The 22,267-nt window shown below is 32.8% G+C and overlaps 2 protein-coding genes across 2 annotated transcripts in view; one reads left to right on the top strand and one right to left on the bottom strand.

The window, feature by feature from the left end:
* LOC147396936 (protein transport protein SEC24 A-like) overlaps window positions 1-22,267 on the bottom strand; it is a 99,241-nt gene that overhangs the window by 51,908 nt on the left and 25,066 nt on the right. The gene's annotated exons all lie outside the window — the stretch shown is intronic.
* Window positions 6,646-9,721, top strand: LOC147396938 (disease resistance protein RPP13-like). The gene is made up of 2 exons (XM_086452259.1): window positions 6,646-6,759; window positions 6,867-9,721. Exon 2 carries the CDS (start codon window positions 7,012-7,014, stop codon window positions 9,673-9,675), a length of 2,664 nt encoding a protein of 887 aa, XP_086308385.1. The 5' UTR covers window positions 6,646-6,759; window positions 6,867-7,011; the 3' UTR covers window positions 9,676-9,721.

Below are 22,267 nucleotides of genomic sequence, written 5' to 3'. Positions count from 1 at the left end.
AAGTTAAGAGGCTCATGTGATCTTATGATGAATAATCTTTTAAGGATAGGGTATATTTATGATTATAAATTCTATTAAATGTTATAATAGAATAGTGATATTATTTATTATTTTTTTATTATCATAGTTGTTAGAAGACATTTTTTTAGTTTATTAAAATTTTAAATTCATGTTTTACTTAATAGTTTTACGTTATGACTGGTAGAAATATTTGTGTTTAAATTTTTTATTTTTTATTTAAACTCTATATGATTTGATAATTATAAATTATTATATGTTTATAATCATGTGATTTACATATATGCAATAATAGATGGATGATATTACAAATTTTTTTTATTTTTTTATTTTACTGTGGCATTACTATCGTATAAAGAATCGACGAATGAAGCAACTATGTCGAACTTCACTACTTTCTGGTGATTCATATGTCAGAGAAATATTTGATTCAGACAACCCAGTGCCTTGTTACGACAATTTTCGTATGGATAAGTATGTCTTCTATAGATTATGTTATTTTATGAGAGATAGATGATTACTTCAAGATAGTAGAGCGGTGAGAGTTGAAGAGCAAATTACAATTTTTTTTTATATACAGTTGGGTATAATGTTAGGAATAGAAATAATCAAGATAGATTTCAACATTCTGGTGAAACGATAAGCCGATATTTTCATCACTGTTGTACGTATTATATAGTTTTGCCCATGACTTAATAAAAGTACCTGACTTGAGCGTCACACCACCAAAAATATTAGCAGATCGACAATATTTTCCATGGTTTAAGGTAATTAATTATGCAATATTTGAATTAATATAATCAATAACATAATAATTATTTAATGTTTACTTTTAAATGAAACAGGATTGCGTAGGTGCAATTGATGAGACTCATATACCTGCAGTGATACCATTAGACAAACAAATACCATTTCGATCAGGAAGAAATACCGAATGTACACAAAATGTCTTGGTTATTTGTTCATTTGACATGCAGTTCACTTTTGTTTTGGCTGGATGGGAAGTCTTTCAATCTACACACGATTGGCGAGTCTTTCAATCTGCGCTTAGTGATCCGAGTTTGAATTTCTCACATCCTCCTGTTGGTAATGAAATGTTATTTTATTTTCTTATTTTTGATATTTTTATATCCATTAAGGTAATTTAAATTTATTGAAAAAAATATTTTAATTATCTTAGAAAAATATTACATGGTTGATGCGGGTTATCAAAATATGCGAGGATATCTTGTACCATATCGTAATACACGGTATCACATTTATGATTTTTGTAGAGGAAATGGGCTAAGAACGAAGGAGGAGTGGTTTAATTATTATCACTTTTCGTGCAGAAACGTTATTGAACGTTGTTTCGGTGTACTGAAGAAACGATTTTCGATTTTGAAACAGATGGCTTCATACTCTTTTGTGACTTAGATACGTATTGTATGTGTGTTGATGACCTTACATAATTTTATTCGACAACAATAAGTTACTGATAGTTGGTTTACACAATATGATGATGAAAATGTTGACATTGATAGAAGATGCGCATCTAATACGACACCAAATGAAGTTGATGATGAATTGGTTGCTGATATGAATATTGTACGAGATGAGATTGCTCAACAAATTTATAATGCCATATATACATGATGTAAAATTTTATTTAATTATTTATTATTTATTTGATAGATATTAAATATGTTAGTATAGAAAAAATGAAATTGAATTTTTATTTTTAATATTAAATCTATGTTTATACTTATTATTAACATATTATTACTTATATCAAATAAATAATCTTTTTTTTAATATTATTTTTAATTTCATCCAGCAATTTCTAGACAGCATGTTACTAAATAGTTTAACAACTTAACAGCACAATTAGATAGCATGTTACTAAACAATATACTTAATTCAGCAAGTTCCTTCAGCAACAGCAACAGCAACAACAACTCTCTCTCTGTTTCAACAATTTAATTCAGCATCAGCAACTTTACATACAGCTTTTCCAAATAGAATATAAAGGTCAAACTATGGTCCAATTATCATCAAATCGTATCGGATTTACTAAACAAATTCTACGGTTAAAATAATTACATGATTTCTTGAATATCGTGTAGTGGAATTCCATGATTTTATAGGATTTACGTGGTATCAAAATTTAGTAAATCGATTCAGTTACATTTGGAAGAATGTGAAATCAATTTTTAATGCCATATACACAAAATTAATGAATTGGCTCATTGACGACATTTTATCAATGAAAATTCGATTTTTGAATCACCACGTGCACTAAATTAGTGAGTTGACCCACACATTTATTATCAAAGAAATTCGATTTTTGAATCGCCACGTACATTAAAATCAGTGAGTTGACTCACACATTTTTAACCAAAGAAATTTTGATTTTTGAATTTCCACATGTATTAAAATCAGTGAGTCGACTTAACAATTTTAATTAATGAAATCTTGATTTTTGAATGGCCGCATGTATTAAAATCAGTAAGTTAACCCCCACAAATTATTAATCAAATAAATCTTGATTTTTTGAGTTGCCACGTGTATTAAAATCAGTGAGTCAACTCACACATTTTTAATCAAAGAAATTAGATTTTTGAATTGCTACATATACTAAAATCAGTGAGTTAACTCACAATTTATTAATCAAAGAAATCTTGATTCTATGAATTGTCACGTGTATTAAAATCAATGAGTCGACTCACACATTTTCAACCAAAGAAATTTAATTTTTGAATTATCACGTGTAGTAAAATCAATGAGTCGACTCACATGCCCATTTCATAGAAAATTTCTATTTTAAACTTCCAATGTACATAAAATCAGTGAGTTAACTCACGTGCCCATTTCATGAAAAATTTCAATTTTTAACTTTCAATGTATACAGAATCAGTGAATTGACTTAGGTGCCCATTTCATAGAAAATCTCTATTTTAAATTTTCAATATACACAAAATCAGTGAATTGACTCACGTGCCTATTTCATGAAAAATTTCGATTTTAAATTTTCGATGTACACAAAATCAGTGAGTTGACTCACGTGCCCATTTCATAGAAATTTTTTATTTGAAACTTCCAAAAAATACAAAATCAATGAGTTGACTTATGTGCCCATTTCATAGAAAATTTTGATTTGAAACTTTCAATATACACAAAATCAATGAGTCAACTCAACAATTAGTGAATTGATTCGGTTACATCATGAAAACTATGAAATCGACTTTTAATGTCACGTGCACAAAAAATCAGTGAGTCGACTCAACACTTTTGATCAAAGGAATTTGATTTTTGAAATCGTCACGTGTATCAAAATCAACGAGTCAATCCAATAATATTATCAATCAATGAGATGATCCATTAACATCGCAAAATCAGTGAGTCGATCCAATTAAATTATCAATCAATGGGTTGAATCATTACAAAATCAATGACTCGATCCGATTAAAAAAAATCAATGAGTCGGCTCTCTAATTTTGTATTAACTTGATTGATTATCAACATTAAAATTCAATGAATCGATCCACTAATTCTTCGAGAACTCAAATATTGCTATTAGTGCTACATATACCAAAAATTGGCGAATCCATTCGAGTACAAAAAAAAATTATGAAATCAAGAAAGAATAAAATAAAATAAATAAATAAATAAATAAAAGAAAAATTACCTTTGTCGAATGATTTTGGACGCTTGGATTACTTCAACAAAAACTTGAAATAACTTATGAGTAGTGTCGTGATTTTGCGAGTTTGCTGTGTGAATCTTCCTCTAAAATCAGTGTTATTTTTTTTAGGTTGTTTGAATGGTTGAAAAAAAAGATCTAGTGAAGAGGAAGAAGAATAGAGAGAGTGAAAGAAAAAAGATGGTTGGGGGGTTATCTTCTATTCTTGATTTTTTTTTTTTTTTTTTCTTTTTGGTTTGAAGAGGACGAAAAAATGTTAATGGAAGAAGATGATTGTTGTAGGTTTTTTTCATTTTAAAATGGAGAAGAAGAAGGAGTTGGATTGCTATTCAACGTGGGAAAAATGATTTGAGGACGTTAATGGAGAAAAATGTGTGATTTTTTTTTTCAAGAAGGAATAAGACTGTAGGTTTAATGTTGGAAAAAATGTTATTTTTTTTTAAAGACAGCCCCAAAAACGTTTTTCTCTTCCATTCAATGGTTCCCTTGATCCTTTTTTATGGTGGTTCTACCATCAAACATGAGAAAGGAAGAGATGGTGGAGGACATGGGTAGTTATGAGAAATTGGAAAGATGGAGATGGAAGACATGGGAAAGAGAGAGTTGGAGAAGAAAAAGAAGGAATCAAGCAGTATTCACAAGTCTTCGAGTTCTTTATGCTCATTATTAAGAATCCACAACAACCAGGTGACGAATTATCGAATTAGGCAGATGCAAAAAATGGGGTATCTACATTATCCATATGAGTAAAAAGACCCTTAATAAGGATTAAAATCATATTACGTTAGTATGACAATTTCAATTGAAAATGATGGTGTTTGGATTTGAATTTAATTAATAAAAAGTATAAGGATTGTAAACAAAATTAAAAGGGAGGGACTACTGCAAAAATTCCAAGCAATCCTCCAATAGGACTACGCGGTCACTATGCGTCAACAAAATCGCACTCGCCAAACAAGGTGATAGAGTCGTGGGTTGCAATTTTTGGGGCTTTGACTAAAATAACCTTGACTATATTAAATGAATCGTGATAAAAGGACTCCCTCACATGGCATACTCAATCGACTCTCCTTGACGTGACATGTGCTAGAATCGTGTATATGTACCCCTCGGGATACACAATGCTAGTTTGCCATGTGGAAGAGTCATTTTATTATTACTCATATTAAATTTAAGAGTCGTGCTCCACTACTTGCATTGGACATTGGGTCCAAACACTGAGTTGACCTGACAATGTATAGATAATCATAAATTTATTTCCTCCATATACCAGTTAGAAAATCAATGATCATCTATGCATTGTTAGGTGAATCAATTTGAGTGGTAATAAATACCCCCACTTTTGTATTTAAATTTTGATGTCCAACCATGTCTACTCTACTTCTTCTACTCTGCTTCTGCTTCTCTCATTATAATAGTAAAAGATTTCGATCTTGGTAACCATTCATACTTTTCATGAAAATGGTCATCAAATAATTTATGTGATTAGGTGGTCCTAAGCCAGCTGGTAAAAGATAGTGTGGGCTTAACATGTTTGTCATTTGAAAGCTAGCAGATGACCATCAATGCACGTTGTCATTGTTATTGGTCTTCTTCTACAAGTTAAATTGGTCAAAATCTATTTTGGTGTCCTTTCAGATTAATTTATCATCTTAATTCAAATTAAGAGTTGTTTGACTTTAATCGATGAATCTTGTACACCACTTGGCAACTGTTCACCATTGTAGTTGGATAAAGAAAATTTTACCCCCCTTGACTAGGGCTTAAAATAGGTTGAATTCAGCTGGGACTTGAGTATATGTGTATTCAGATCCAAATATTTTTATATGGATCCAAATTCAACTTGGATTGTACTAAATAAATCATATCTAAATGTTTTGATTTCATTTAATCTGGATCCAAACCGATCAAATTGCTTCATTTGGGTCGAATTATTCTTGATGTGTCAAACATTTTTCTTCTATACTTATTTGTTAATTGTTATATTATTTTATTTTATCATTATAATCATTTTAGTTATAAAAATTTGTGTTATATGAAAGTAGCAAACAAATATTTTGGAAAACGTAAAACTATAATTTTCAAAACAATATATACTTAAGATCTAGGCGAATAAAAATGATGGATCCATATTTGGCCCGAATCCAACTTGGATCATGGGACATCAAATCATATTCGACCTATTTTTAGATTCGGATCACTCCAAGGACCCAAACCCGTTAAATCACTTGGAATTTAGTTAAAATTCAACAAATTTTAGATGGTTAAAATTGGCATCCCAACTTTTACTTATTACACTCTAAATAAAAATAAGAAAATAAGTGAATGGTTGAGATTAAGTAAAAGTTGGGGTGCTAATAGAAGTTTTCTCTCTTTTTTTTATCTATATTTCTACTTTTCGATTTAAGATTTAGCCAAATCAGAATTGTAAACAACTTCTACAAAATTATTTGAATAGAGTGTTATAATGTTGGATGAGTTACCATTTAGTGTGCTGAATATGGCAAAATCTTGATTACGGTATATTATTCATTTTAATTTTCAAATATATGATTTTTCAATGAATTCGTCACTTTTATAACTAACAAATTTGTTGTTGATAAAATACCAATGAACTTATTGTTACCTACAATCTCGTTGGTAATTTATCAACAAATTCATTAATTATAAAAGTAACAAATTCTCTGGAGAAACATATTTTGAGAAAATGAACAGTGTACCAGAATTGAAATTTTGTCATAATTTGCGTATGTTTTAGAAAATTTCTTTATAATGTTTTGCAATGTTGAGATTATAATTTGAGCCAAAGCTTTGTAATGTTAGATGCGTGTGTTATAATCTTTAATTAGGGTGTGATGAGTAATTTAAAAAGTTGGAATGTAATAAGTAAGAGTTGAGGTGTCAATAGCAGTTCTTGAAGGCTTGAAAGTACCAAACTACTTTGCAAAAGAGAAACATTCTCTTCGCCTAAAAATCCCGATTTTGACTCTCATCTCTCACGTTTCTCTATTTCGTGCTTCTGAACCAGAAGAGAAACCCTGATCTCTTAGCCATGTCTGGTAAGCTCTCTCTCTCTCTCTCTCTCTCTCTCTCTCTCTCTATATATATATATATATATCTGTGGCTGGTTTTTGTTCTCTGTCTGATCTCTCTATCTCTCTCACAGTTACAAAGATCCTCAAACGTTAGTCATCGATCAGGATTCACACCACAAATTTTGAAGATTCTGCAAACAGTCTGGTTTCCTCTTCCCAATCATATTTAATTTTCACAGTACTAGATCAGATCTTGAGAAGATTAATTAAAGAATCATGAAAAAGGTTCCATTCTCCGAATCAGAAAAACATGTAGCTGAGAAGCAGACCTTGAAAGGGGGAGATCATGAAATAGTCGACACCATCCGTTTTCTGTTGAGCAGACTGGACCCTCTCCTCAGCGACAGACATGATGGAAAATTGCTTCTTGAACTAGTGCTCCTTCATTCGGATCTGAATTACTTACTCTACAATTTTGGAGAGAAACTCAGCGAGCAAGACTACAAAGAGAAAGAAATGGCGAGTCTACTCAGATCTGTACTTCTTGAAGTTGATGAAGCTACTGATTCTTATATGGCTATCGGCACCCAACAAGCAAGAGGAAATTTCTTTCTCAAGTTGAAGCACAAGATTTTCCAAAGTACAGATTACCGTGAACTTGCCAAAAAGTTCAAGAACATAAGAATAAGAGTCAAGGAGATCAAAGACATGCTCGTTCCAATTCCAACTACTATACAAGCTAAAGAATCATCATCAATGGAGGAATTATCGTCACAGAAGCGGCCACAAAGCACCCTTCCAATTGTCGTGGATTTGGATCTTGGGCTGGAGAGGATACTAAGTCAATTGACTAATAATATTGGAGAACCTGGTCTTCAATTTGTTCCCATTGTTGGCATGGGAGGTTCTGGTAAGACTACTCTAGCCCTACAAGTTTACAATAATCTGGTTGTAGAACAACACTTTGATTATTGCGCATGGGTTTTTGTCTCTCGAGACTATAAAGAGGAAGAGTTGTTGCAGGCCATCATAATGAGTGCTAAGGAATTTATGCACAAAATGAAGATGATGAATGATGAAGATTTAAGGATGACGGTTCGCGACTTCTTAAGAAGTAAAAGATATCTAATTGTTTTAGATGATGTATGGAAAACCGACTTGTTGGATGAATTGAATGAGATATTTGTGAATAACTTGCATGGTAGTAGGGTTATTATTACTACCCGTAACAAGGAAGTGGCGTTATATGCCAATCCAAATAGAGCTCCTCACAATTTACATTGCCTAAGCAATGAGAAAAGTTGGAAGCTCTTTCGCAAGAAGGCTTTCGAAGGAGGAAGTTATAGCCACCCAGACATGGACGAAGCTGTAAAGAAACATGTAGAAAGATGCCAAGGGCTACCGCTTGCAATTGTTGATTTAGCGGGTGCTCTTCGAAAAACTGACAATCTTGTTCGCTACGCGGGCTTGGAAGAGTTCTATGAAGAAACTTCCTTTCTCCAACACATACATCCATGCATGAACACACTAGCATTAAGTTATATTGATCTACCCTATCATTTGAAAGTGTGCTTCCTTTATTTTGCTACTTTTCCAAAAGACTATGTCATCCGTGCAAGGCAATTGATTCGATTGTGGATCGCAGAGGGATTCGTACAACCAAAATATGGGGAACTAATGGAGGATTGTGCTGAAGAATACTTGGAGGAACTTATTGATAGGAATCTAATCCAAGCTAAAGAATTGAGGTTCGATGGGAGTGTAAAAACATGTGTCATTCACAACCTTTTAAGGGAACTTTGCATCTTAGAGGCCAAGAAGGAAAAGTTTCTCACAATTCATCATGGGCATGTAGATCTTTCATCCTTAGCTAACTCGCGCCGTCTTTCCATCCACTCTGACACTTCTAGTTACATCTGTTCCTCCTCTTCCACTTCAACTGTTCGTTCCTTCCTACTCTTCGATGAGAAATTTGTTGACCATATGTTTTTCCTGTATTATTGGAACTTTCTCTATGAAATCTTCCCATTGCTTAGGGTGTTGGATTTGTTTACGGTAACTGTTAATTGTATTCCAAGGCAAATAGAATTATTAATTCATCTTAGGTACCTGAGGTTAAGCAGTAAGACCAATCTAAATCTTCCGTCATCTATATGCAACCTGAGGAACTTACAAATTCTTGATGTAAATGCTTTGTGCGGGAACTATATGCACCTAGAAATTTGGAAGATGCAACAGTTGCGGTATCTAAATTTGAGAAATGGTGGTGTTATTTTGCCTGAACCTGGTGATCGTGATAACACATTAAGTAACCTCCAAACACTAACCATTAGCGTCAAGTGTTGTACAAAGCTTATCTTATCGAAGTTTTCAAAACTTGTTAAATTGGCAATAAATGGGGATTACGACCTGTTTATGAGCCATCAAGCATTGAACAATATTTCTGTACTGGAAAAACTTCAAGAGTTGAAGTTGAAAATTGATATGTCGCATCAAAGCTTGAGTTCTCTCGACAATATTGAATTCTCAGCCAATATCACGAAGCTAACCTTATCCAAGACCCAACTATTAAAGGATCCAATGCAAAAGCTGGGGATGCTGAACAAGCTTCAAGTCCTCAAGTTAACCAATAATGCTTATGTGGGGGATGTGTTACATTGCTTCAGTGATGGATTTCCTCAACTCAAAGTCTTGAAGTTAATAAATTTGTGTATTAAAGAATGGAACATCGACATAGGATCAATGCCAAGCCTTCAGAGTGTAGTTCTCGGTGTATGCAGGTATTTAAATGGGCTCCCTTCGACTCTTCAAAACATTTCTACTTTGCGAGAATTGGAGCTGTGGTTTCCGAATGCTTTGGTGTTGAGCGACTCAAAGAATGTTCAAGAACACATTGGAAGTGACTTGCTGAAGCTCACAATCTCTCATTCTAAAAGTTGATTAGGGTGAAACCAATTTGGAAACTCTCCTACGATCCAACAACTTGGTGAGTAACTTTCTTTTCATCTTACTATCTTTGGATTTTTGTAATTATATTCTTTCCAAAATAATATATAAAAAAAAATTGCTCAAAAAACATATATTGTTATTAGCCTTTAACATAACCTCTCTCTGTAAAGTATCTTTTGATTTTTGTAACTATATTCTTTCCTTCATAATATTCATAAAAAATTGCTCAAAAAACATTTACTGTTATTAGCTTTTAACATAACCTCTTCATAATGTACTTTCAACTGCTGAATTTATTCAAAATCTACATGAATTGTGTTATGAGGACCGAAGCTGAACGATCTCACTGCTTCAATGCGCTGAATTTATAATTAATTAAGCTCTGTGATTGTAAGCCATTTACGTGAAGAATATGTTGGCATACACGTGCATCGTGGGAGATCTACCACTCGCTTTTGAACATGTAGGCCCATTCATTTATATGTAATGCTAGTCTTTCTGCAACTTTTTCAAGCATATTTGTACTAGGAGAAGAGAACAGAGAAGAAGCCATACCTCCCTTTGGCATAAACCAAAAGGGGATTGGAGTATCATTCTATGATGATACTAAAGAACCTACTATATACTTCACAAATTTCATGGTTAGGATTGTCAAACTTCTATGATGTTAGGTTTATTTTTAATAATTACTGAGTTAATTGTGTATGGGTCCTGTTCTTTGATGTCCATCTATTTGGTATTCTTCTGGATTTTTGATTTGTAGTTTCTATTTCCACAGAAGAGAAGAATACGGATTTGTACACTACAGGGAAACAACTGGAGGGGAGTCTTCAAGTATGTAAGGTGGTTGCAAGGTGTTTGATATCTACCATTGGTCTCTCTTTGATTAGGTGGTTGCATCAGATTTCAATTTATTTGGGTCCATGATCTTAGTTACCTGGTTCATGCCAAGGATCGGTTTACGTGGTCCACGAATAGCATGATAAGGTCGCAGCTTGCTCAGTCTATTTTTTGGAAAGAAAGAAAAGCTTCTTTGACCAAATAATTTGATAAAATTGCTTTGATCTCATGAGAAATTTACAGAATAAGGATAATAATGTCAAGGTCTTGAAACATTTGGACATATATCTTCATGTAGATGAAAAAATCTGCAAATTAACTTCTTTGCATTCGTGATTGGTTTGCTCTTTCCTTCCCTGCCCTTCTTAATTGGCACAATTGCATTTGGATACATATTCTAGTTCAAATTGAAATGCTCTATTATTCTTTTGGGGGTGTTGGTGGTGTTGCAGCCTTCAAAAGTCTCAAAACTAACATTGAAAAATGAATTGTAAATATATAACTCACTACTTTTTTCCTTATAAAGTATCAAAACTAGCATTGTATTTATGTACTTAAGAACATGAGTGTTAAACCCTGCATCAAAATACAAACAAAATATGATTTACGTTGTTTGGCAAAGACTTGAGTTTGATGCGAGTTTGTTGCCTCAATCCTATTTCATCAAGTCATTTGAGGCTTGAATTGCTTGTTAACAGTTTGATATCTTCTCCCTCAAAAATGCCTTTTGAGATGCGCTGACTACCTCTATCGAGGGGTGGATCTATGCACAAACATTCAACTTTAAAGATGACTTTGAGTTATTAATTAAACTGATTTTTCTTTTGTTTATAGAGCTAATGAGGGAATAACTGAACACCATAGGATTATTAGGCTCAATTGATTGTGCCTTAATAAAGGGTTTACAAATTAACGGTAAAAGCTGATTGTCCACAACTCTTCAACTTATAAATTGGCGTTAGAATGGGCTTATTTTTTGTGAGGATGATCTCTTGCATAGATTTCTACAATGAAGGGAAGTATGTCATCCATCAGTTTGGGAATAGCACACCTATGTTGTATATAAAAATTAAGATAAATGATTTTCATACACCCCCTCTGACACACGCCCCTTGATGTCGCATGTGCCAGAATCATGGATTCTTTTCCTAGGGATACACAACTACACATTATGGGGATGTATAATTGTGTATCCCAAGCAAAAAAATCTATGGTTCAAATCCATGTCACGTCGGAGGGTGTTTTGGCGGGGGGGTAGTAAAGGGGTCGTCAGAAGATCACGACTCTAAAACTAATTTTTGATATTTTTGTCTTAATTTTGCATGTGCCAAGTGTAATTTTCATTAGCAGTCAATGAATTGGGGTGTAAAATATATCTCACCTAATTATATGTTGCACGAAACTTAGCACTTGAAGGCAAACAACTTTTAATCTAATTACCATGGAATCTGCCGTTTCTTATAGGCTAATACATACAATATATGTCCAACTTGCATTAAATTAAATTTTAAATAGAAAGATCACACAAACTTTTAGAAAGCTGCTATTGGCACCTCTAAAAGGTATACACAAACTTTACAAAGGTAGCAAACTTTTTATTTATTAATGGTCCCTTATTATTGGCAAACTCACCGTTTATTTATTTATTGCGTAATTCACCTCTTTTTATTTATTGTTGAACTCGATACTTTTTTATTTAGTGTCGAGTTCACAATTTTTATTGTCGAACTCACCACTATATAGTGTCGAATTCACCACTTTTTATTTACTATTAAACTCGACACTGGTAAAATCCACCTATTTTCAATTTTTGAGTTTTTTTTAATTAAAATACATGAAAAGATTGACTAAAAACTTGAGATAATGACTTGTTTGGACGATTTCAACTCAAAAGAATGATTCTTGATTAATTTTCATCCAAAAATTAAGAAAAAAGGGAAACTATCTTAATTTTTTACATACATCTTCAAAATATTTGAAAAAATCCTTGAAAATGTGTTCTTTTTTCCTTCTCAAGTCTTTTCCGATGGAATGGAGTCTACGAAACTCGATTGAGATGCTAAAAATCTAATTTTTTTAGATGAAAACGATGAATTCGAACGGTTAGAGCATTCAATTGTGAGAAATGTGGGAGATGGCATCTAGGGACTGTTAAGAAAAGAAGAGTATACCAAATAGACTATTAAGGAACCACCAAAAACTTAGGAACTATTTAGAAAAAATGTCCCTTTGTTTGGGTCCTTTAAATAATTTTTCCTTAATTTAATGCAGGATGTTCTTTTTTACTGTGTCTCTCAACCTCTCGCTCTCATCTCAACTAAACTAAAAGTTAAACTTGAAAAAATAAATAAAGAGAGCTTCTATTGCCGCACCATCTTTTGCTAACGTCACCCCAAAATGTATCTACTTCTTTATTGATTGGGTGAATCTCCATTTTGTGGAATTCAGACTTTGCTACACTGTTCATTTTAATTTTCAAAATATGCATTTTTATTTTTATAACCTACGAATTCGTGAGTTCGTCAATTTTAATATCTACGAATTCATAGATATACCAACAAATTCAATGATTATAAAAGTGATGAATTCACTTGAAATGCATGTTTTGAGAATTAAAAGACAGTGTACCAAAACTGGAATTTGGACAAAAGTTATGAATGTTTTGGGAAAAACTCCCTTGTTGATTTACATATGAATTGAGATGGCGTTAGCAAAAAGTTGGTGTGGCAATAGAATCTCTCAAAAGATATAGTATACTTTTTCTTAATTAAATTACAACTAGTAAGTATCATGTGTAAATGCACATATATTAAAAAAAAAAAAAGGATTTGTCTACGATTAAAATTGATTATAATCCACTAGAAGGTGGCATATGCAACCCACGTGTATAAGAAAAGGTTTGTTTGTAGTTTAAAGTATTAATTAAAGAATTATTTTTATGTTACATAGTAATTTTTTTTTTTTAAACTGTAAAAACTAACAAACGTGATTATAGGAGTACGGAATTGCAATTTTGTTTGTGTTGACCAAAATGACTTGATTATATTAAATTTGTATGAAAAAGGACATTTGTGAGATCCAAAATTTGATGTCGAACCACTTCTATTCCACCTTCTCTCATTATAATTGTAAGATTTATGCAAATAATTTTGAAATTTTAGATGGATAATCTAATTCACATAATAGTTTATAGTTTAATACGTTAGAATTTGGAAATTTTTATAATTTAAAATAGTAAGTAGGGTGATTTTGGATTTGCATGACTCTCACTTCATTATAATATTGAAAGATTAAAAGGATATTTTGTAATTCAAACAAATTAATCAAGGTTATTATCTGAGTTGTGGATTTTCAATTGATTTAGTATCCTTTCCCGCTCAAGATCGAAATCCACCATTTCAGCTCCAACGATGATTGGAAGGCTTTTTGTGACGATAATTCCTCCATTGATGATTTGATCTCGACGAATCTTCTGTTTATGCTTGTGAACTTTTTGGCAAGTTCACAATAAACTGTTCCTGGGACAATTTTATACTTGATAAGCAATGTGTGAATCGATGTCACTTTTAATGTGACTCCAGCGCAACCCTTTTTAAAATCTTTTGTCTTTGTATGTTGAAAAAAAATTCTAGAGTCATGTTAGAGTAACATTGAAATTGACATCATTTCACACATTGGTTTGCTCATAATCTTAGATTCTTCTTATTAACATTTCTTGATGAAAAGCATGGTTTTGTTCACACATCCATGCTAGGAATGTGTGAAACATTGTCAGTTTCAAAGTTTCTTCAGCATTTTAAAAAATCAGGATTGTAGGGACACTGCCATGTCAGCACAGAACAGTCAGTTTAGAACAATTCATCAAACAGTGGATTTAATAATCCAAAGGTTGAGGCTCTAGATCTCCATCAACATGACCGTTCGAATTTGAGGAAAATAAGTATATTTCTTTAAAGATAAGTTCCTAAGGATAAACAATTTCCTAGGGATACATTTCTTTTGGGAATCCCTAACATCCTAACGGTCATATTAACAGAGAGCCCACATTTTCCTTTCTTCTTGATTGGATTTTGAGGTAACTCGACCTCAAAACTTGATGCAAGCAACTTATGAAGTAAACTTGATGAATTGTAAAGTCAACTCTTTAAATTAGCCGAGTCAATTTAGAAACTCAACCAAGTTATTCAGCTTATGTATATTATTTTTGTTAATAAATTTTCTTTATTTATTTTAAATTATTAAAAGCATATTTTTAAAGGATTTGTAAATTTAATACATTTTTATTTGGCAAGTTCAAGTTGACTTTTGAGTTGCGGACTTGACTCGATTCGTTGGATATACGACATCTCAACTCAAAGTTTTCAAGTTTTAAAAATATGTGATATGTCAACAAGGACAGGTTAAAATATAATTTAATGCAAGTTGTTCTTTATGTATGACAAAAGCTTGTGCACTCCATAACTCAATGTAGAGTTGTTAGACAAGCCATTTGGTGGATCACATTTCTTAGAGTTGAACCAATTTTTTAAGAGTCAGACTAGCCTGTCTAGCTTAGAACGATTTTAAATTTTACTAAGGGTCTTCAGATTTTCAACTCCTTGAATAAGGTCAAGACATTTTTTATTTATTTAAGTTCTTCTGAAATCTAGAAGGATGTGGTGTTGAATTGCCAATATGATAATTCATGTGGGCCCAATCATTATTATTAGTAAGATTTGAGATCTTACCAAGTTAGGGATGAAAGTGTTCAAGTCCAGCTTTGACGTCGTGGATTCAAATCAAGCTAAGGAAAGTATTCTTCATTTGTAATGACCCACACTTTGCTTGCTCAATAACAATGTGACATGTGTACCAAAATAAAAATCGTTATCTACTCTTTTTATTCCCTTTTCTTATTATCTAATGATCTTTTCTGTTTTGGATGGTTAATTTATTAACTGCAAAAATTTTGAATTCCAGAAATTCAATTGTAGGGTATATACCCTGAATTTTCAAATCACTTTTATTATTTTATTTAATTTCTTTGCTTGCTTATGAAAAACCTAAAAAAATAAAAAAGAAGGATTGACATGCCTATTTGAGCTCATTCTACACTGAAAGTGTAACAGAAAGTTGATCCTCAACCTCTAGTTAAAAACTTGATTTTTCAATAAAAAAATCATTATCTTCTAACTCTTCAACCTCTTGAAAAAATTGCTTTTTCTTTTCTTTAATATTGATTTTTTGTAAGAAAAAAAAAAAACATTAATTTTCTACCCGAGGATACTGTGGTGTTAGATTGACGATGTGATAATCCATATGGCCCAATGATACATTTTAAGATTTTAAATCTTAAAATTAAAATTTGTGAGTAGGAGAGAGAAATTTTCTGTATTGTTGATGTTTATGTCACAGCCCAATCCATATTGCTGTTGGGCTGTGAGTAAAAAATTCATTCCAGCTGTAGTTAGGTGAGGAAATTTTTTTCTCCCTCACCCACCACTCACCTAATAACAAAGTGACACACGTACAAAAAGACAAAACCCTTCATTTCCCTTCTCTCTTTGTTGTCTTAATTGAATACATCTCACCTTGATATATTCGATAAACGTGTGTTTACGTGCACATAAACCTATTATTAAGTCAAGATATAAAAAAGTGTGTTTAATTGGTCAACGTTTGTGTCATTTTTTTTCCTACCAATCAAAGTTTGGGTGATCATGCTATTTAAAATTTAATTTAATGCAAGTTGGACTTATATCATATAAACTAGCTTATAAAACAGCATAGACTTCGAGTGCTAATAATTAGGTGAGATATATTTTATTCCCCAGCTCATTTTACCGATGAAAATTATAATCCATGCATGTAAAATTCACACAAAAATATAACACATTTATGTTGAAAGATAACTTAGGCGTGCTACTCCCCATTTTGGTGAACATTTGAGATATTCCCCAAATTTATGGATGACATACTTTGGGTTTAAAACCCTTCCTCACAATTAATGATCTTAAACTAAGACATTTAACAATTGATTCTTCCTTAAATCTTAATGAATTTAGACACATGTACCTTTGAAGGGCTTGAAATCCTTCGAGCTATAAATATATATAGAAAACCACAGCGACAATGAGTTACCTTGAATCCTTTGAACGTCAATAATGATGGAGATCAATGAACTTTTTTCCTTAATCTGCATTACAAGAGTTAATGCAAACAGTGGTGCTCTACTCATGCCCTTGAGATACGCCTCTAATAGATGGGGTAAACTTTCAAATGTGGAACATAAATAAGGTGGAGACGGCTTACACTTCTTATAAGCATTGGACTTCCAAAGATGCGTTGAACTGCTTTTAAGTGTGGCATTGTTACACTTCTTACACTCCGACTACATAAGCAATATCTGATCGTGTCATTGTTAAATAAATTAAGCTTCTGACCAACTGTCGATACTTGATTCCATCCTCCAGTAGCTCTCCCATATCCTTTCTCAACTTACCATTTATTTTTGTTAGAGTTGAGATTGACTTGCAGTCCACCATCTCAAATTTACCTAGCAAGTCCGTAAATACTTCTTCTGGCACAAGAACACTCCCATATCACCTCAGTCTACTTCTAAATCAAGGAAGTGTTTGAGCTCCCTGAGCTTCTTCATCTCAAATATCACCGAGAGATTATCACGAATTACTGTAACTTCTTTCGTGTCATCTCTAGTAATACTTAGGTCATCCATGTAGATTAACACAATAGTAATTAATCCATTTTGTAGCTTGACAAATATGCTTGCATTTGCTGGTGTCACTATATAATCGCTAAAAACTAAAAATTCTGTAATCTTATCATACCAAGCTCGCGTTGCCTATTTCAGTCCATAAAGAATTTTTTGCAACTTACATACATAGTCCAACTTCTATTGGTCCTTGAGCCCACATGGATGCTCCATAAATATTTTTTTATTAATCTCTCCATGCAAGAATCATTCTTGACATCCAATGGCCAAAGTTTTCACCATTTACTTGTTACAATTGCAATCAACACATGTACATAAGTGATCTTTACAACTTGACTAAATGTCTCGTCGATGTCAATTCCATATTGTTGACTAAATTCGTGTGCCACCAAACGTGTCTTGTATTGCTCTACTGTTCTGTTTGATTGTCTCTTCACCTTGTACACCCATTTACAAGTAACTGGTTTTACTCCTTGAGGATGTGAGGCTAGTTCCCATATTTCATTCTTGATCTAGGCGATTTTCCCATATTTCATTCTTGATCAAGGCGATCTCTTCACTCATTGCTATTTCCAAACGAAGTTGGTTCTTCTATGTTGTGGGCTTCTAAGTTTTTGTAAGAAGTTTCTGTACCTGCTTTGATGTGCTATCCTGCTTTAAACGTCTTATATTACATTGACTCTTCGTTCGGTCGGTATAGGTATACAAAGAAATACTTGCCTCGAAATTTGGTCAATTGAGTACGGTCAGTTAGTGTTCTCAAAACCTATCAACTTTAGTAGCAGCCTTCCGACTAGCTAAGGTGTTAGTTAGTGCTTCGCTTTGAAATCGTCTTCCTTCTTCCTTTGTCTGATGTCCCCATAATAGTTTCTTCAAAAATACTATATGCATATTTGGGATTAGGTCTTCTTATTCGTAAAGATCTTCATGGCTTTAATTCTACATCTTCCTCCACATTCTCAAGCTGTGAAAGATGGTTTTCTTTTGATGTCATTTTCTTTGGTGAATTAATTCCAAATTTCTAAGGATCATTACGATTTCTTGAAGAACTTCAAGTTGAAGAGTATCACCAACCTTGGTCACTTGATTATCTGATCAAAATCTAGAATGATCAATCTCTCCCTATTTTGATTATTCTTTATTAAGATGAATTTGCACTTCATTTTCAAACTCTAAGGAATATAGTAACACAACATTGTTATTTGACCACCACAATGATGATTTATCAAGGATTACGTCTTATGAGATATCAATCTTCCCTGTCGATGGATCACAACACTTCCAACCTTTTTTCTTGAAATCATAACCCACAAACATGCAACTCAATGCCCTTTTATCAAGTTTTGTCCATATATTTTCTGTGATGAAACATAACAAACACTCCCAAAATATATGAATATGTTTTACTAAAGGTTTCTGTCAAAGTAGTTTCTTGTTGGGAGAAATAAACCCAAGTCAAGGTTGCGATAGCTGGTTGATCACATACGTATGTATCGCTATACACTCAGCCCAAAATTATGGTTGCACATTTTTAAAGTGCAACATGCATCGACACATGTTACCTAAATGTTGATTCTTCCGTTCAGCTACTCCGCTCTGCAATGACGTGTTTGCACAAGTGAGTTACTTTCTAATTTTGTGTTCAATTAAGTAATCATTGAAATCTTCAAAAGTATATTCTCCACAATTGTTAGATCGTACACAACGGATATTGTACCCAACCAATGTTTTTGTCTTTGCACAAAATTCCTTGAACTTTTCGAATGCTTCAGATTTTTCTGTTAAGAAATACATTCAATATACCTTGAGAAGTCGTCAATAAAAGTGGTCATGTGGTGCTTACCATTTATCGCTAAGTACTTCACCTTATCAAATACATCAATATACACTAGCTCGAATGGTTTTTTTGACTGAAACTTTGATTCTTCAAAGGGTAATCGTTGTGCTTTGTCGAACTAACATCCTGTACATAATGTGTCTAAACAAAACCCCAACTTCAATAGTTCTCTGACAAGTTCATGTTTTACCATTTCATGAAGCTTTTTGTATCCTACATGCCTTAATCGTGCATACCAAAGATCTGGAGTTTTGTTCTTTTGGGTCTTCTCCACATACGATTCTTCAATTGACATAACATACATTGAATTCTTCATTCATTTCATCACAAGCATACCATTTACTTTGACATTCTCAAAGATCTGCACATCTTTGGACCCAAACAAGACTTATCATCCTGTCCCAATTATTTGTAGAACAGATAATCTAGAACATGGTAGATTCCACATAGTAAAAGGTCTTTGCAAAATCTTACCACGATCTCCACATCACCCACATGTTTTACCAGATGTTGTGAGTTGTCAACCGTCACAACTACCCAATTTCCATCATATGGATTCATGGTTAACTTTTTCTCATCACCCGTCATGTGGTTTGAACAACTAGAGTCCACAATCCAATCTTTCTCATAGTTAATAGTTGCACTATGCTTAGATGTGCAATTCTTTAAGGTCAGATTAACTTCATCATGTTGATCTTCCACCACAATTGTGAATGCATGCTCCTCAATCATATCAATCATATCAGTAATTGTTGTTGTAGATCTATCTTGCACTTTAGTAGTTGAAATGTAGTTTGCTTGTGGGTCCCAGTCTTCATTATCACTAGCTTCCCCTCATTTGCTAGCTTCTGCATGTCGCAAATCTTCAGAGATTGCATTAGTTTCTACAAGAATCAACTTTACTATGCAATCATGTGCAAAGTGGCCTGGTTTTCCACAACGATAACATGATTTTTTAGTCTACTTATCCTGTATCTTTTTATTGTTCTTTCTATTGACATAAGTATCTTCCCCGTTTTTCAATCCACCTTTGCTGCGTTTCGATTAGATTTGCCTTGCCACTTTCCTTTGGAGTCTTTGGAAAATACTACTTCTTCTTTGTCTTCAATCTTCAAGGTATCAATTTTGATGAGCACCATCTCGTGGTTAATGAGCAAATTTTCTAACTCATCCACAAAAAGGCTACGTTGCTTACCTAGCAATAGTTGCCACATATGCTACGCATTTTAGTCGTAGACCATTCATCGAGAATCTCTTTATTTTGGCATCTCAGATTTTATTCTTTGGATCCAATAGGCACAACTCCTTGCATGTAGTCTTCATGTGCAGGAAATACTCTATTATCGAGAGTTTTCCTTGGTCCAGATTTCCAATCTCATTTTCTAAAAGCTGAAGGCGATACGTGTTCTTCTTTGAGAATGGACATGCAAAAATATCCCATTTCTCTTTTGGTGTATTCTCATTCAAGATAAGAACTAGCATATTGTCATCTACAGATTGCTTCAGCGCTTTGAGAACTTGACTAACCTTGGATTTTTACTTTGTCTTCGATGGGGGGTCTTCTAGCAACATCGTGTTATCTCCATACGTCATGTCCTAGAGCTCGTGACCCAGCATGTACGACTCCATACATGATTTCCAAAACTCATAGTTGAAGTTGTTGAGTATTCATGAAAACGAGAAACCCGAGTCACTGATCATCTTTTTCTTTAATCACAGTCTTCATGTTACCGTGTCGAACAACTCTCCTCATGAACCGTACCGCTCTAATACCAATTGTTGAAGTTTCTATGTCATAGAGAAGAACCAACTTACTTGAGAGTTTGTTATCACGAATATATTTTTAGTCTCAATGGTAAAAATGGAGAAGATGAAAGTCATACACACCTCACGGCCACAAAAGAAAGGAGAGAATTGGAGAGATGTTTCTCTCCTTGAAATAATAAAATATTATTAAAAAATTATCTACTAACAATGACTCACGTTGGGTGCTACTTATAAATAAATAAAACAAAATCCTAACTAAACTAAAACTCTAAAAAAAAGGATAGAGTCCTAATCTAAGTTGTAAAACAAATTTAATTCAAATTAAATTACTAAACAAATCCTAATCGAACTTAATTTTAATTTGGGATAAGATCCTAATCTTAATAGGATCGAACCATGGCCATGCAAAGTTTGAGTAGGTGATGACTCTAACACCCAATACTAAGATAGGGTCCAAAACGATGTCCCGTTGTTACAATATAGGTATGGTGTCTACGTGATAGGTTTACGTTGGAGTTGAAAATAGTTAGGACTCCTAATAAAGACTTTTATATTTAGCAAGCCTCTCAATGTGTTTAAAATCCAATAAAATTTTGCCACTTGGACACTGTGTGTTGTTATAGGAATAAGACATCATTTTGGATTGACTCTATTAAAAAACTCTATAGATGCATGGTTTTAAAACACGATTTGTCATCTTGTCTCATTCACGAGCAAGACTGAGTTGTCTTAGATGAGACAACTCACTTCGAACGAGATAAATCATTTTACTTCGTTTATAATTATTTATTCATAAAAAACATCCATTGTAAAATTTCTAATCGTAATTTATAAATTGAAGAATCGTGGACTGTCTATTTTTTCCTATTAGTTTATAACCACTTTTCATGGGGTAAGAAGCTTTGGAATGGATTGATTTTTTATGAGGATAATCTACTCGGGATAGAGATCATCCTCACAAAAATCAACCCATTTCAAAAAATTTTAATCATAAAAGATAAAACTTTGTCTATACTATATATAAAAGATAATAATAATTTTATTTATTTATTTATAAAATAAGGTGGATTAGAAAAAGTGTAATTATAAAATCTTATTTTATTTAGGTAATAAATATTTAAATTTAAAATTTTAGTTAATTTTAATTAAGATATATGAAATCCAAGTTGACTCGGACGAGTTTTATTTAGGGGTGCAATGGGTACCCATTTACCCGGAACCAAACCCAACCAGAATCAAAATTGAAACCCCTGGTTCCAATTTCCTTTTTAGAACTGATTAGAGTTGGGTCTACTATATAACCAAACTGATAGGAACCGGAACCATTAGGTTCTAACCCATGAGTACTCGAAACGGATTTATTTTGTCATTTATTTTTACATTATATATAATTGAAGGTTTTCCTATATTTTGTCATTTCTTCTTAA

This window comes from Akebia trifoliata, chromosome 8, assembly GCF_017979445.1.
Source record: "Akebia trifoliata isolate Shusen 1 chromosome 8, ASM1797944v1, whole genome shotgun sequence".
Classification (NCBI taxonomy): Eukaryota; Viridiplantae; Streptophyta; class Magnoliopsida; order Ranunculales; family Lardizabalaceae; genus Akebia; species Akebia trifoliata.
This window is presented reverse-complemented; position numbering and strand designations above follow the sequence as displayed.